Source organism: Anguilla rostrata, chromosome 13, assembly GCF_018555375.3.
Source record: "Anguilla rostrata isolate EN2019 chromosome 13, ASM1855537v3, whole genome shotgun sequence".
Taxonomy (NCBI): Eukaryota; Metazoa; Chordata; class Actinopteri; order Anguilliformes; family Anguillidae; genus Anguilla; species Anguilla rostrata.
The window spans coordinates 2,677,572-2,693,398 of NC_057945.1; the positions used below are offsets into that span (position 1 = coordinate 2,677,572).

General features: G+C 48.3%; 1 protein-coding gene across 1 annotated transcript in view; it reads right to left on the bottom strand.

The window, feature by feature from the left end:
* Nucleotides 1-1,524: 1,524 nt before the first annotated feature.
* apcdd1l (adenomatosis polyposis coli down-regulated 1-like) overlaps nt 1,525-15,827 on the bottom strand; it is a 25,760-nt gene continuing 11,457 nt past the window's right edge. Inside the window, exons 2-4 of the mRNA XM_064305750.1 lie at nt 8,560-8,743; nt 6,893-7,415; nt 1,525-4,650 (exon numbers count right to left, since the gene is read on the bottom strand). Coding sequence (XP_064161820.1) covers nt 3,892-4,650; nt 6,893-7,415; nt 8,560-8,743 — 1,466 coding nt within the window. The 3' untranslated portion in view covers nt 1,525-3,891. The remainder of the gene's footprint in view (nt 4,651-6,892; nt 7,416-8,559; nt 8,744-15,827) is intronic.

Consider the following 15,827-nt stretch of genomic DNA (forward strand, 5'->3'; position numbering starts at 1 on the left):
ATACTGCCCCCGGAAAGTCTCTGGGTCTGCTGCTTCTCTTAAAATCAGCAACAGACCTAAATAACCAGACAGGCTGAGTTCACTGCGTAACCAACTGCTTTAATCAGTCAATTACGTTACTGAGTAATGACAAAAATCAGCGGGCCTCCTGGATCAGGGCTGCTGTTCAATGTTGCAGACATTCGGTAAATTACGAACCAAGATGGGTTCAACGGTCTGTACCCGTCATCATATATGCTCAGTCATGCTCTTACGTTCAGTCCCCAGGAGAGTGTTAAGTCGGACATTAAACTGCATGTTAAGGCCTTAACCTTCCATACGTTCTCCTCAGGATGCTAGTCTCATCCATCAGACCATACCTCATCGTTCCCCAGGACTGCCTCACCATGACATGTTGTAACCTTCCATACGTTCTCCTCAGGATGCTAGTCTCATCCATCAGACCATATGTGTGTAACCTTCCATACGTTCTCCTCAGGATGCTAGTCTCATCCATCAGACCATATGTGTTTAGCCTTCCATACGTTCTCCTCAGGATGCTAGCCTCATCCATCAGACCATAACCTTCCATACGTTCTCCTCAGGATGCTAGCCTCATCCATCGGACCATATGTGTGTAACCTTCCATACGTTCTCCTCAGGATGCTAGTCTCATCCATCAGACCATAACCTTCCATACGTTCTCCTCAGGATGCTAGTCTCATCCATCAGACCATAACCTTCCATACGTTCTCCTCAGGATGCTAGTCTCATCCATCAGACCATATGTGTGTAACCTTCCATACGTTCTCCTCAGGATGCTAGCCTCATCCATCGGACATACCTTCCTCGTTCCAGATGCTAGTCTCAGATAACCTTCCATACGTTCTCCTCAGGATGCTAGTCTCATCCATCAGACCATATGTGTGTAACCTTCCATACGTTCTCCTCAGGATGCTAGCCTCATCCAGTCGGACTGTATGTGTGTAACCTTCCATACGTTCTCCTCAGGATGCTAGTCTCATCCATCGGACCATATGTGTGTAACCTTCCATACGTTCTCCTCAGGATGCTAGTCTCAGCCAGTCGGACTGTATGTGTGTAACCTTCCATACGTTCTCCTCAGGATGCTGGCCTCAGCCAGTCGGACTGTATGTGTGCGCCACGTGAAGCATGAGTCATTTTCGTAAGCAACGCTCTTAACGTTCCGATGTCGCTCCGCTAGATATGAAAGGCATAATTCCAGCTTGCCTTTAACGCCAGATAAAATAAATGATGTTGACGATAAATGTGTGTATCTGCTTGACGTTTCTTCTTTTCTTTTTCTCGTTACAGTGTTCAGGATGCCCCTGCTGTTTGTAGGATTGAATTCCCACCTGTTTAAACCAGATTAATGGCACTTTTTCCCTTCGAAGTGGAGCTGTGTGATATTGGGAAAACATTTGATAAATCTTATATTATAAACTCATAATGTGTCAAAAGCAGAGAGGTAGACCACAGAGAAATATCAGTAACGGAAAATATGATAAAGAAAGAGGCTCAAAATGTTTATCGACATGTGTAATATATTTATATAGACTGGAGCAAAATTAACCGGTTATTAATTAGAATAAAAATCATCCCTTCTTCCATACTAAAATGACTTTAATCATGGCAATAAATATTGTTTGTATATACCTTCTCTGCACAGAGGGTTGAGTTCTAACTGTGGTGAGCCGCTGGAGGAAATCAAGAGTCCCACCATTTGCAAGGAAACGAAAGTCTGATGCAGCCCCCCGTCCGCTATATGTTACAAATATAAATACCTCCTCTAAATGTAGGGGGCGTGGCCAATGAACGACCCTGCCGGGCGTGAGCATAATCTGAAGGAAACAAGAGGGTTGCAGAACGGTGCTTTTCTTTGGCCAAAGGGAAAGAGCGGATTGCTGTGGTTCCCTCTCATTGGCTCAGTCCTCCAGACCTGATGGTCGTGTCACTGCAGAGCCCCTATGTTTGCTCCTCAGGGACGTGCGCTCGCTGGTCCCCAAACACCGCACTTTCAACAGGTACGCAGCTGCAGGTACGCAGCTGCAGGTACACAGCTCCAGGTACGCAGCTGCAGGTACGCAGCTCCGGGTCGGGGGTCCGCTGCGTGCGATGCCGAGACGATTCTGCTCCCTGCGGAAGCCCCAGTCCCGCCTCTGGCTGGGCCTCTCCGTCTCCGCGTCCTTTAGTTTGCAGCTTGGGTTTGGCGCGTCGCCCCGTACCTCTGGAATGCCCGTCACGCGTGCGTCAAACAGTGCTAATGCGTCTGTCCAGATGTGCTGCTTCCTGTTGCATTTACACCAGTGTCTCTCTGTAGCTTGAAAACCTGGTACATTTGTGATCAGTGTGAAAAACATAAATGCCTCATAGTCACGACCATTTCCTCTGAGCGCATCACATCGAGAATAATGATTAAGTAACATACATATATACAGTACAGAGAGAGAGGTGGACAATACTACTGATAGTGTATGTATAAATTATGGTTTTGAACACTTGGTAAGAAAATAATAAAGTCAATTTCTATTTCCAATAACACGTGTTGTTTAATTTCATATTCAATAAAAATAACCTCTTCTGGTCTGCTGTACATTCCTCAGCCAGACAGACTATATGCTGATCATTTATGATTATTATTTATCAAAAAGACAAAATTATTTCTGTCCGAAATAACATTGCAGGGGGCACTGTCAGCTGTGGAGGAAAAAAAAACTTTCCAAAAAGAATAGATAGGTTCCATTCTTTCCGATTTCTAAAAAAAGAAAGGAGACTGCCTATTAATTTCTGGACGCAATGTGAAAATGAGCAATCTTTCTTAGCATAGGCCCCCCTTTAATGGAGCTGGATGTATTTTTCTCTATTAAAAACATGACCACATCTCGCCTGACAGTGATGGACATCATTCCCAATGCATGCATTTTAAAGGTCTGGTTGCATGTACACATTTCATATTTAATGAAGTTTGTTTGCCTATTTGTTTGTATGGTTTATAGCTCTGGCCCAACTTCGCCTTTTGGGGTAAGCTTATAGATACATCTGGAGGTATTTGATACTATTTAAAGAAAAGGACATATAAGAGTGTTTATTCCCGTCCCTGTCTGGCTGACTGGCAGCCGCTGGTGCAGTGATTGTTCCAGTGCTGGATGAAGGACAGTCACAGAGTCACACTACAGTCTGTACTGCGTCAGTCACAGAGTCACACTACAGTCAGTACTGCGTCAGTCACAGAGTCACACTACAGTCAGTACTGCGTCAGTCACAGAGTCACACTACAGTCAGTACTGCGTCAGTCACAGAGTCACACTACAGTCAGTACTGCGTCAGTCACAGAGTCACACTACAGTCAGTACTGCGGAGGTCTCAGCGTCACACTACAGTCCGTACTGCGTCAGGCACAAAGTCACACTACAGTCAGTACTGCAGAGGTCTCAGGGTCAGTCTCAGAGTCACACTACAGTCAGTACTGGGGAGGCCTCAGCGTCACACTACAGTTAGTACTGGGGAGGCCTCAGGGTCACACTACAGTCAGTACTGCGGAGGTCTCAGGGTCACACTACAGTCAGTACTGGGGAGGTCTCAGTGTCAGTCACAGAGTCACACTACAGTCAGTACTGCGGAGGCCTCAGGGTCAGTCACAGAGTCAGTACTGCGGAGGCCTCAGGGTCAGTCACACTACGGTCAGTACTGCGGAGGCCTCAGGGTCAGTCACACTATGGTCAGTACTGCGGAGGCCTCAGGGTCAGTCACAGAGTCAGTACTGCGGAGGCCTCAGGGTCAGTCACACTACGGTCAGTACTGCGGAGGCCTCAGGGTCAGTCACACTACGGTCAGTACTGCGGAGGCCTCAGGGTCAGTCACACTATGGTCAGTACTGCGGAGGCCTCAGGGTCAGTGAACTGCCAGGACGAACCAGCCGCTGAGCAGCGGCGCCAGAACCGAGCCGTAATCCCGCCGTAACCCGGCAACAGCGGAGGCGGGGCCTTCTCGCCGGCCGTGCCGCTGCGGGGGCAGGGTTTCCGCGGCGCACTGGACGAGCGGCGGCTGGAAGGAGGTGGGGCGCTTGTGGGGCCTGTCGGGGCTGGAGCCGTCGGTGGGCCTCTGGCCGGTGAACAGCAGGGGGCGCTGCAGGTGGTCCAGCCCGGCCTGGAACAGCTCGTACTCCTTGTGCGGCAGCCGGATCCCCAGCGCCGCGCAGCCGCCCGTGGGCGTGACGTCCTGCTCCGCCCCCACCTCCCAGAGCCCCGCCCCCCCGCAGCGCCCGGCCCGCGAGGCGTTCAGCAGCCGGGCCGTGGGCCGGTCCAGCGCCGTCACCCACGCCCGCGTCACCCGGAACACCAGCTGGGCGGCCCCCGGGACGCGGGGGGAGGGCCCCCCCAGGGCGTACTGCCCCGCCGCGCGCACGGCGAAGGTGGGCTGCCGGCAGGCCGGGTCCGAGTAGTGCTGGTACAGCCCCTCCCACGCCCGCCGTGCCGCGTCGAAGCTGAAGAGGCGGGTGAGGAAGAGCACGGCGGGCCGGGACTCGCAGCCCTGACTGGCCCAGCGCCCCCCCAGGGAGAGGCCCACCGCAGGCACCGCCGGCAACACCGGGGGGCGCTGTTCTGAGGACCGGTACACCCGCGCACACACCGGGCAGGGGTGGATATGGTGCTGAGAGAGAGAGGGAGACAGGAGGGGGGATAGAGAGAGTGAGGGGGGATAGAGAGAGAGGGGAATGAGAAACAGAGGGAGAGAAGGGAGAGAGAGAAAGAGAGATTAAATCATTTTAAGTCCAGCATATAAGATCTACTTCTCCGAGCAATACCATCCAACCATGCACACAGGTGCACGCACGCCCGTACAGATAAAAAGGAATGAGTGAAAGGACGAAAAATAGACCTTCCCCCGTACAGAGGGGGGGGGGGGGGGTTATAACAAATCCATCAGCAGGGCCCTAAAAGTCTCATTTTCAGCTCATTTTCCCTCACTGCCCTGACAGAGCTCTCGTACTTATCAGCTTGTCCTGCATTGATTTCATAACGTAATGTTACAGTACCAGGTGCAGTTTAAGAAGTTTGGTGTTTTTATGGTCAATAAATTAAAATATATAGGCCTACTGCCAATTAACCATTTGAACTGGAATGAGAGACGTGGGGGGGAGGTTATACATATAATTTTCTTAACTTATTTTTTCACCCTTAACTCTTTCACCCTTAATGTGTATTTAACTGCATGTTGCATATCTTATGATATTACTGTATGCTCTTATATGAAAGCATTAAGTGACTTGGCAATACCTATTTATACTTTACTATATGCTGATAAAACGTTTCTAATCAAATTTAATTGATTTTAGTACGAGGAAAGAACGGCATAAATGTCCACATGGTTTTTAATATTAATCTATAGTGAGCATGGTGACTGGATTCCACGCTACGAGGAGAAAGGTGTGCCTGAATTTAGGACGTTGCGTGAACGTGTGCAAGCGGTGATTTAAATCGACTGGGCCCAAAATCGCAGTCCCAGGACACAGCAGAGGTGCTCGGGACAGGCTCTCTGAGGGTTCTGTGCTTCACATGATTTTACCCATCAGCCCCTGCTGCTGTCAGAACGGCCCCTTTCATGCCTTTGTGCTCCCTATATGCTTTGCGAGGAATCATATCGCAGATCTGGGGACTGGGAATGTTCATATTTAGTACCTTAGGCCAAGTTGTATTAACTGTGTGTGTTTGGAAAGTTTAAATGTGCAACAAAATGCAATTAAAGCCTTCTGTTTGCATAGAAACACTTGAAATAAGCCTAAATAATCACTAAATAATTAAATTGAGGGGAAGGAACGTTTAACTGACTTTTTTGCTTTTTTCATAAAATATTATAAGCCTTGCAAGGTAAGTGATGTTGCAAGTGTGCGTGTGTCTGTGTATGAGCACATGTACATGCGTGTGTGTGCTTGTGTGTGTCTGTGTGCAAGCATGTGTGCGTGTGTCTGTGCGTGTGCTTTTGTGTGTCTGTGTGCAAGCGTGCATGCATGTGTGTGAATGTGTGTGTACATGTGTGTGCTATGTGCAAACCTATGTGTGTGTGTGCACGTGTGCATGCATGTGTATGTGCATGTGTTTTTGTGTGTACACGCATGTGTGTGCATATGTATAAACGTGTGTGTGCCTGAGTGTGTGTCTGCGTGCATGCATGTGTGTGCACACGTGTGCTTACGTATGTACAACCGTGTGTGTGTGTGTGTCTGTGTGCATGCATGTGTGTGTTTGTGTGTGTACGCGTGTGTGTTGTGTATGTACACGTGCGTATGTGTGTGTCTGTGTGTGTGTGTGTGTGTGTGTTTGTGTGTGTACGCGTGTGTGTTGTGTGTGTACACGTGTGTGTGTCTGTGTGTGTGCGTGTGTGTGTGTGTATACGTGCGTGTGTCTGTGTGTGTGAGTGTGTGTTTGTGTGTGTACGCGTGTATTGTGTGTGTACACGTGCCTGTGTCTGTGTGTGCATGTGTGTATGTGTCTGTGTGTCTGTGTGCATGCATGTGTGTGTGTGTGTACGCGTGTGTGTGTCTGTGTGTGTGCGTGTGTGTATGTGTCTGTGTGTCTGTGTGCATGCATGTGTGTGTGTATGTGTCTGTGTGTCTGTGTGCGTGCATGTGTGTGTGTGCGTGCGTGTGTGTGTGTATGTGTGTGTGTGCGCGTGTGTATGTGTGTGTGTGTGTGTGCGTGTGTCTGTGTGTGTGCGTGTGTGTATGTGTCTGTGTGTTTGTGTGCATGCGTGTGTGTGTGTGTGTGTACGTGCGTGTGCATGCGTGCGTGCGTGCGTGCGTGCGTGCGTGTGTGTGTGTGTGCGTGTGTGTGTGTGGTGTGTGTGTGTGTGTGTGTGTGCGTGTGTGTGTGTGTGTGCGTAGCCACAGTCTCACCATAGAGCTCTGTAGGGGGCGCTGGTACCCAGTGGGGCGGTAGTGGGCTCTCTGGCTCCAGTCGGTGTGCACGTCTCCCAGGAAGAGCTCCTGCACCGTCCCACCGTGGGGGTGGTGCTGGGTCTCCACCCTCAGCAGACTCAGCTCCATCATGGAGAACCCCAGCGCCTCCAGGCAGCTGGAGCCCCCGGCTCTGGAGCTGTACAGCTCGTACAGGCGGCCCGGCACCCACCCGGCCCCGGCCCGGCCCTGGCAGACGGGCGGCAGGCGGGCGGCCAGCCGACGCACGGCGGCGACCCTGTGGAAGACCACGCCCACCTTGTGCAGGTGGTGCTCCGCCTCCGTGGCGCCGCGCGTGACCCAGGAGGCCTGGCGCAGCCGCAGCCGGCCACGGATCACCAGCGAGTAGGCCGGCTCCCGGCAGCCGCCGTCCCGGTAGTAAAACTGCAGGGCCTTGAACTGCCGGCTGGGGTAGAAGGTGTAGGAGCGCGTGAGGAACTCCGGACCGGGTCGAACCTCACACCTGAGAGGAGAGGGGTGCGAGAGCAGGGACGAATTAAAACAGACTCTCACCTTGAATAATTGCCTGGTTAACTAATGTCACTCTGTTCTGCAAAGTCCTATTGGAATCTAGTAAGTGTATAAGTCTCGAGCTCTGTCGATGAGAACTCGGAGTCTGGTAGGATGTTGAGCCGTCTGAGCTCTAGTAAGGATTATAAAGGTCTGGGAGCTCTAGTTAAGGAGATAGAGCACTCTGGCTCTGTAAGGCTGTATCAAGAAGCATCTGGGAGCTCTAGGTAAGGATGTGTAGAGCAGCTCCGGGAGCTCTAGGTAAGAATGTAGAGTGGCTCTGGGAGCTCTAGGTAAGGATGTATAGAGCAGCTTGGGGAGCTCTAGGTAAGGATGTGTAGAGCAGCTCTGGGATCTCTAGGTAAGGATCTAGAGCAGCTCGGGGAGCTCTAGGTAAGGATGTATAGAGCATCTCTGGGAGCTCTAGGTAAGGATGTAGAGTAGCTCTGGGATCTCTAGGTAAGGATGTAGAGTGGCTCTGGGAGCTCTAGGTAAGGATGTATAGAGCAGCTCGGGGAGCTCTAGGTAAGGATGTGGAGCAGCTCTGGGAGCTCTAGGTAAGGATGTGTAGAGCAGCTCGGGGAGCTCTAGGTAAGGATCTAGAGCAGGTCTGGGAGCTCTAGGTAGGGGATATGGAGCAGCTCTGGGAGCTCTAGGTAAGGATGTAGAGTAGCTCTGGGATCTCTAGGTAAGGATGTAGAGTGGCTCTGGGAGCACTAGGTAAGGATGTATAGAGCAGCTCGGGGAGCTCTAGGTAAGGATGTAGAGTAGCTCTGGGATCTCTAGGTAAGGATGTAGAGTGGCTCTGGGAGCTCTAGGTAAGGATGTATAGAGCAGCTCGGGGAGCTCTAGGTAAGGATGTATAGAGCAGCTTTGGGAGCTCTAGGTAAGGATGTAGGGCAGCTCTGGGGGCTCAAGGTAGGGATGTGTAGAGCAGCTCAAGGAGCTCTAGGTAGGGATGTGTAGAGCAGCTCTGGGAGCTCTAGGTAAGGATGTAGAGTGGCTCTGGGAGCTCTAGGTAAGGATATAGAGCAGCTCTGGGAGTTCTAGGTAAGGATGTAGAGCAGCTCTGGGAGCTCTAGGTAAGGATGACTTGCCTGGAGGAGACCCAGCTACCCTCAAGCTTTGGTGGAATGAGTGCAGTGATTTTGGCTCCGTCCTGCAGGTGGCGCAGCTGAGCCTGGCACTGTGGCTCCCACAGAAATTTGGCTGTGTTGTTGACCGGAGAGGTGAAGGGTGCTGTCGGCACCTCCCATAATTTACTTCCCATCACCAAGGCAACTGCAGACACAGGAACAAGAGAAACTGAGAAATTAGGATTCTGTGGTTCTGTCTGCAGACAAGGTCCTTTAAAGATATCGAGCCTCATGGGTTCCTAATCTCATATTATTGCATAGATTTGTATGCCATCTACAGTCATGTTAACATATTTTGACAGTAATTCCAGCTGTTGTTGTATCACAAAAATACACATAAAATATCCCCTATTTATAGCAAAATTTAAGAAGTAAAATATAACTATAATTTTAAACTCATCCATTTTAAACTCACAAATACGCCTCACTGCAAATATAGATGGGCAAAAATCCCTCCACCCATCCATTATCTATCCCCTCTTATTCCTGGTCAGAGTCACGAGAGGTGCTGGAGCCTATCCCAGCATGCAATGGGTGAGAGGCAGGAATACATCACCAGTTCACCAGTCCATCGCAGATGGGAAAAAATACATTAAAATATATCTTTAAATATATAATGTACTTCTCAGATAATGTGTCTGTGAACTATAATCAAAATGGTGGATGTGTTGTTTGCTTTGCAGATGGAGAAGAAATGAAAAAAAAACTGCAGAACTGACAGGCAATCCACATGATATACACACATGCCAACAAACATCTCAAGTACAAATATCTGAAATATTACCCAGATGTGACTGCAGGCGTACTCACTACCTAAAGGGCTGGCTAGTTCTTGATGTAACTGAGCAAACATTCATCAAGTGGCAGAATATCATCTATATGCAAAGTTTCTGTCTAGTGACCACAAGTAAGCAAATTTAGATCTGCAGTGGGTACAAAAACTGGACTCCCTGTGGATGGCCACTGGATGGCGCAGTTGGGCTGCCCTCGGCTAGCAAATACACAATGGCGCACTTGCACCTGCCACCGTTACACCTGTCAGTCCACCAGTTTCCACTGCAAGTTCCCACCACAGCGGTCCGCTCAGACAGCTGAGAGGCAGTGGAGGTGAGGATCTGCTGATGGAATAATGCAGAATAGTTGGCGGATGGTCTTCCACCCAGCAGATCACCATGGCACCCGACTGCGCAGTGCCCACAGACTGGCAGCCAGCAGATCACCATGGCACCCAGCTGCGCAGTGCCCACAGACAGGCAGCCAGCAGATCGCCACGGCACCTGACTGCGCAGTGCCCACAGACTGGCAGCCAGCAGATCACCATGGCACCCGACTGCGCAGTGCCCACAGACTGGCAGCCAGCAGATCACCATGGCACCCAGCTGCGCAGTGCCCACAGACAGGCAGCCAGCAGATCGCCACGGCACCTGACTGCGCAGTGCCCACAGACAGGCAGCCAGCAGATCGCCACGGCACCCGACTGCGCAGTGCCCACAGACTGGCAGCCAGCAGATCACCATGGCACCCAGCTGCGCAGTGCCCACAGACTGGCAGCCAGCAGATCGCCATGGCACCTGACTGCGTAGTGCCCACAGACAGGCAGCCAGCAGATCGCCACGGCACCTGACTGCGCAGTGCCCACAGACAGGCAGCCAGCAGGTCGCCATGGCACCCGACTGCGCAGTGCCCACAGACAGGCAGCCAGCAGATTGCCATGGCACCCGACTGCGCAGTGCCCACAGACTGGCAGCCAGCAGATTGATGCCAGAGCTCCGCTAGGCACTAGCCTGCTGGGTCCGTCCATCTCTCCCAGATTAAGGGAGGTCAGAGTTCAACATCTCTCCCAGATTCAGGGAGGTCAGAGTTCAACATCTCTCCCAGATTCAGGGAGGTCAGAGTTCAACATCTCTCCAGGATTCAGGGAGGTCAGAGTTCAGCATCTCTCCCAGAATAAGGGAGGTCAGAGTTCAGCATCTCTCCCAGATTAAGGGAGGTCAGAGTTCAACATCTCTCCCAGATTCAGGGAGGTCAGAGTTCAACATCTCTCCCAGATTAAGGGAGGTCAGAGTTCAGCATCTCTCCCAGATTCAGGGAGGTCAGAGTTCAACATCTCTCCCAGATTCAGGGAGGTCAGAGTTCAACATCTCTCCCAGATTAAGGGAGGTCAGAGTTCAGCATCTCTCCCAGATTCAGGGAGGTCACAGTTCAGCATTTCACCCAGATTCAGGGAGGTCAGAGTTCAGCATTTCACTTCTAGCCACCTGCCCATGTCACTCGATCTTATTAAATGTCAGAAATAATTACACGTTTCTGATGACATTCTGGACCAGAATGAGCCGGGACATCTAAATGCTCGTGCACACGCATGAGTGATAGAGCCAAGATTTTGAAACCCCTTTGAGACCCGTTAGGTCAGCTTGATTTGCTGTTTCTCATTACCCTGCGTTGCACAACTCAACATGTCCGCTTCTATTACTGTTCAAAATGGCACTACCGCACACCAGTCCCCACACCGGGGAAGGCAAACTGCAGCCCTTCATTCTCAACTCAGCAAACGGGAAAAATGATCTATTGTGAAATGTGAGTGAAGACCGTGCATAAATATCCCAAGGCATGCTGGGTACGCATGCTTTCCATCTTTAAGAAATTGGCTGCTTCTGAAGACACTATTCAAAACAACAGTAAGTAATAACTGTAATACTAAAGCAAAAGGAAATTCTTAATGATGTTTTCAATCTGGGTATGAACATATAATTCACATTTTTGCATAACAAAAAAATGGCTTCCTCTGAGGTTTGCGAGACAGCCAACCTGCCGTGCACTGTGGGTGGGATGTATCGGTGCTTCGAACTGTGCCAACTCTCCAACATATAATTAATTCATTTAGCAGATGCTCTTACCCAAAGCAACATACAAAACATTGCATAAATCAAGCACAGATGAACACCAGATTAGATGCAGAATTAATCTGTTCCACAATCATTCATGGTACAAAGCAATATTATACAACAAACAACAACAGATTTTCACACACAAATTACATACTGGAGGAGGACAAATTAAATAGAACAGAATTTTTTTGCTTGTTCGCTAGTCTGCTCACACTATGGCAAACAGGGACGGGCACTATTTTCAATCCAGGAATTTGAAATATGAATTTGCATGTATGTGTTTCATGTATTATGGTTTGCTTATGATTTGCTTGTTTATTATCTAATAAAATACGTTATATTTCTGTGCATCTTGAAGGGTAAACAAGTCACTTCAAGCCAGTGTTGTTATTGGTGGAAAAAGGATGAAATTTCTCAGTGGGATGGGCACAATACCCCATAGCTCACCGGGCCTGATATATTAAGACCTTTAGCATGTGCAAAGCCAATAACACAACCAATGATTGGTGCAAAACAAATATCATAACCAATCGTTGGTCAGGTTATTGGTTTTGTGTGTTAAAAGGTTCCAAATATGCTAAAGGCCTTAGCTAATCAGGCCCACAATGTACAAACCTAAATCAGGATAGAATAGATACCTCTGGAGAGACCCGGATATAATGATTATAAGTAAATCATTAAAATTGGAGAAAATCCTTCCTTAGATAGCATTCCTGAATGATCCACAAAACGTTAAAAATATGTAAGGACAAATAAAGGCTGTTAAAATCATTTTTAAAAGTTAAAATAAATCTTCCTCTTCCAAGTTAAAAAGGCGTTATGGTTGACAGGAATTCATTCGCAGGTTCAGTTCTGTAATTTTCTTTGTAATGAGCGGCGATCAGGCTATTACTGCCGTGCATAGACCTGAATCGCAACTTGGCCGCTCCTGTGGAGAGGAGAGGCCGTCGGTTTGGCTTGTCCTTTCCATCAGCAGCCAGCAGCAATTCTCTTTTGTTTATTTACTTGCTTTTTTCTGGAAATTCAGTCCTTAAACTTGAGAAGATTTTAGATGCGCAGTTGTGAAAATGGGAAAATGACGACCCTGTTTTTAGTCGACGGAGGGAGTTAAATGGACTCCTCGCGTGTCTTTGTTTATTCATTCTGTGCCGCGCGGTCTCTGCCGCTCACTGCTGTGGCTCACGTTCCTTTACAAATAGGCAGTAAATTGAGCTCGGAACGTAGAGGTGTGTCTGACCATTATTTTATGAATTACTGTGAAACAAACAAAAACATTCAGATGTTGTTTCATATCCATGCACACGTCCAAATTGTGCTGCTGTATTAATGTTCGGAACCTTGGGTTTTAAAGCGAATCAGCACACTCAGTGGCACTCATGTACTAATTATATGGGATTAATATTGTTTCTGAAATACGTAAAGAGTTTGAGTACGGGGATTGGACCCGGTTGAGTATGGGGATTGGACCCGGTTGAGTACGGGGATTGGACCCGGTTGAGTACGGGGATTGGACCCGGTTGAGTATGGGGATTGGACCCGGTTGATGCGTATTGGACCCGTGAGCGGGACGACCCTTGAACGGACGGACCGGGAGAGGACTGGAAAGGGGTACGGGATTGGACGGTGGCGGGGCGACCCGGCCCAACTTGATTTTGATTGAACCCAAATGCTCTGAGAGTGCAGAGGGCTCCCTCCAGGGAGGACCCTGTTGTCTGAGACCGGGACGGATCCCAGTTTCAGCTCGGACCGCCACGTTGCAACGGATGGATGAGTCGATTGACCGGTTCTCGGCTGCCCTCCCCCCCCCCCCCCCCCCCCCCCCCCCCCCCCCCCCCCCCCCCCCCCCCCCCATCCACCCAACACCCCCTCCCCGCGAGACCGTAAAGACCCCCCCGCGGTTTGGGGACAGCTTTATGAACGTCCCGGTGCAGTTGAGAGCCCCATCTGAGCGGGCGCGCGGCGGGGGGCTAGGGTCTCTCATGTTTTTGTGGAAGCGTCTGCACAATGTCTGTTGTCGACGTTTCGGGTTACGGTCGGCTTGCGACCGAGGAATGGCTGTGCCCTGTGATCTTGAATGACACTGTATTGCGATTGCTTTAATTGAGAAGGTCTTTGTTTGTGTGAGTCAGCCAACCTGCTTCCCCTTAGAATGTTCCGAGCCGGTAATTAGACCGATCCTCTTTAGGGTGAGTTTTAATCCGAACGGGTTGTTTTTTCTCAACTGTTGAAACGATTTCCGTGTGTCTTGATGCTTCATTTGATACCTCTCCCGGTTTAAATATAGGTCTGTTTACAGGCCCGATGTGCATTGTGTTTCGTCCTTTAACTAGAAAGTACACATCGTGTGTTACTTAAATTAAAAATATAGGCCTGCAGTTTCCCTCTCTAAGTATAATTAAATTGCAATCTCTGCTGTTATTGACATACACGTTACGCAATAACACTTATCCCCCTTTCATCGCCCCTGTTTCGCTCCAAGTCAATTCAGGTCCAAATCATTTCTGACTAGTTTCGTTTCTTTTCCTTCTTTTTTTTTTTTTTTTTTGCTCTACCGATCTCTCTCAGATAACCACCTCTAACGGTCTGTTTTATGATATAGCTGAACGCTAAAATCAGCTCCAACGTTAAAATATTTAGGAGCACAAAAATGCATTCCAATTAGATGGGTTCCTAAATTATTTTTCTACAGTCCAACACGCATCAATTTTCAGGAGCAAATGCTCCTAAAATGGGAGCACCCTAGCGCCCCGTGATGGTGGGCGAATGTTAAATAAGCTGAGTAACAACTTCAATGAGTCAACAAGAATGGTAACATACAGTAATAAAGGATCGTAGAAGTATAATGTATGCTTTAATAGGAGTTACGTTTTCCCAGCGTTTGCTTTAGATTTTCCCCCCATAAATGTTGTGTTTCAGTCCCTCCGCGCTGCGTTGGATCGCGTCCCCATGGGGCTCTGTGGAAAACATTACGCGCGCTTCAACATATGGTTGCGTTTACGCGGGAGGAGAGAGAAGAGGGGAGAGGCCCGCCTCAAAATTAAAATTACTGAGCAATTGGGGTTCCAATTAGGCAGTTTATTTTTTCCTCTTTTTTTTTTGCAAAAAGGAAGACAATAACCACTGCAGCTATCTAAAATCTGTTGAATATTAGGCCTAGGCCCATACAAATGGTTACTTGGAAATATTATCTTTGAATCGTATGTGCAAGCCTATATATCAAAAAGATATAGCCTATTTAGTGCTCTTTGCCCTCGTGAGTAACTACAATTAGCCTATATATATATATATATATATATACGCATGAAAACATTTAAGAACAAAAATTGCAGAACAAAGTTTGTTCCGTCGCAGTAAAGGTAAAGATTTGTATTTCAAATTACAACGGTTTGACAAATACATAAAGCATTGTTATCTAAACAATAGTTACTTTCATATTTCTTAGAAAGTCAGGCCAGTGAAAAGGGAGTGTTTATCGCGATTTTGACTGCGTTCCATTCCGAAGGCGTCTGAGCCAGAAAAGACGCAGCCATACCTCCAAGTTGTGAATTTATGACCATTGGGGGAGATGTCCTTACAGAGCCTGTGGGCGCGGCGTCCCGTCCATTATCCTTATTTCTCCTTACCACTTACATTTCACTATTTAGTCACTTGGCATGCGTTGAGTAAATGCGACATAGAGACGTGAAATTCACTTGCTTAGCAAACACCATGAGAGGAATACACAGGCAAATCACAGGCTACATGCCACCGTCAAGGTTTTCCACCATTACAGGATGTTCCTCTCCTGTCCACCTGAGGATAAAGTCCTCTGTGTTTTTACTACTGCAACGTCATGTAACTGTATCGTAATGTATTATTTTATGAGTTTTATAGTGTATTTTGTATCATGTGATTGTCCTGACTTTTTTGACTGTTTTACCTGTGACTGTTTTATATGTGATTGTTCTAACTCTTTGGTATACTGTGATTGTCCTGACTGTTTTATTGTTGTACACCTGCCCAAGGACTGCAGATGAAAACGAGCTCTTAGCTATATCTGGTACAATGCATCACATTTCTATTGCATCAATTTATGTTAAAAAATGTACATTGTCCCTGTCAAATAAATTGAATAAATAAATAAAAATAAATAAGGTTTGTGCGATAAAGGAATAAGGGATCGTTTTTGCGGAAAACAGCCAGAGAATCCTGACGTTTTAGTGTACTGTGAAAGACCATATGAAAGGGAGAATTATAGAAATAGTTTATGGAATTCAGAGTTTGCTATGAAGAAATCTCAAACCTACTGACAATTGCAGCACATCGTCAGACCTGTGAATCCCCTTCTTCACCTTTTGATTA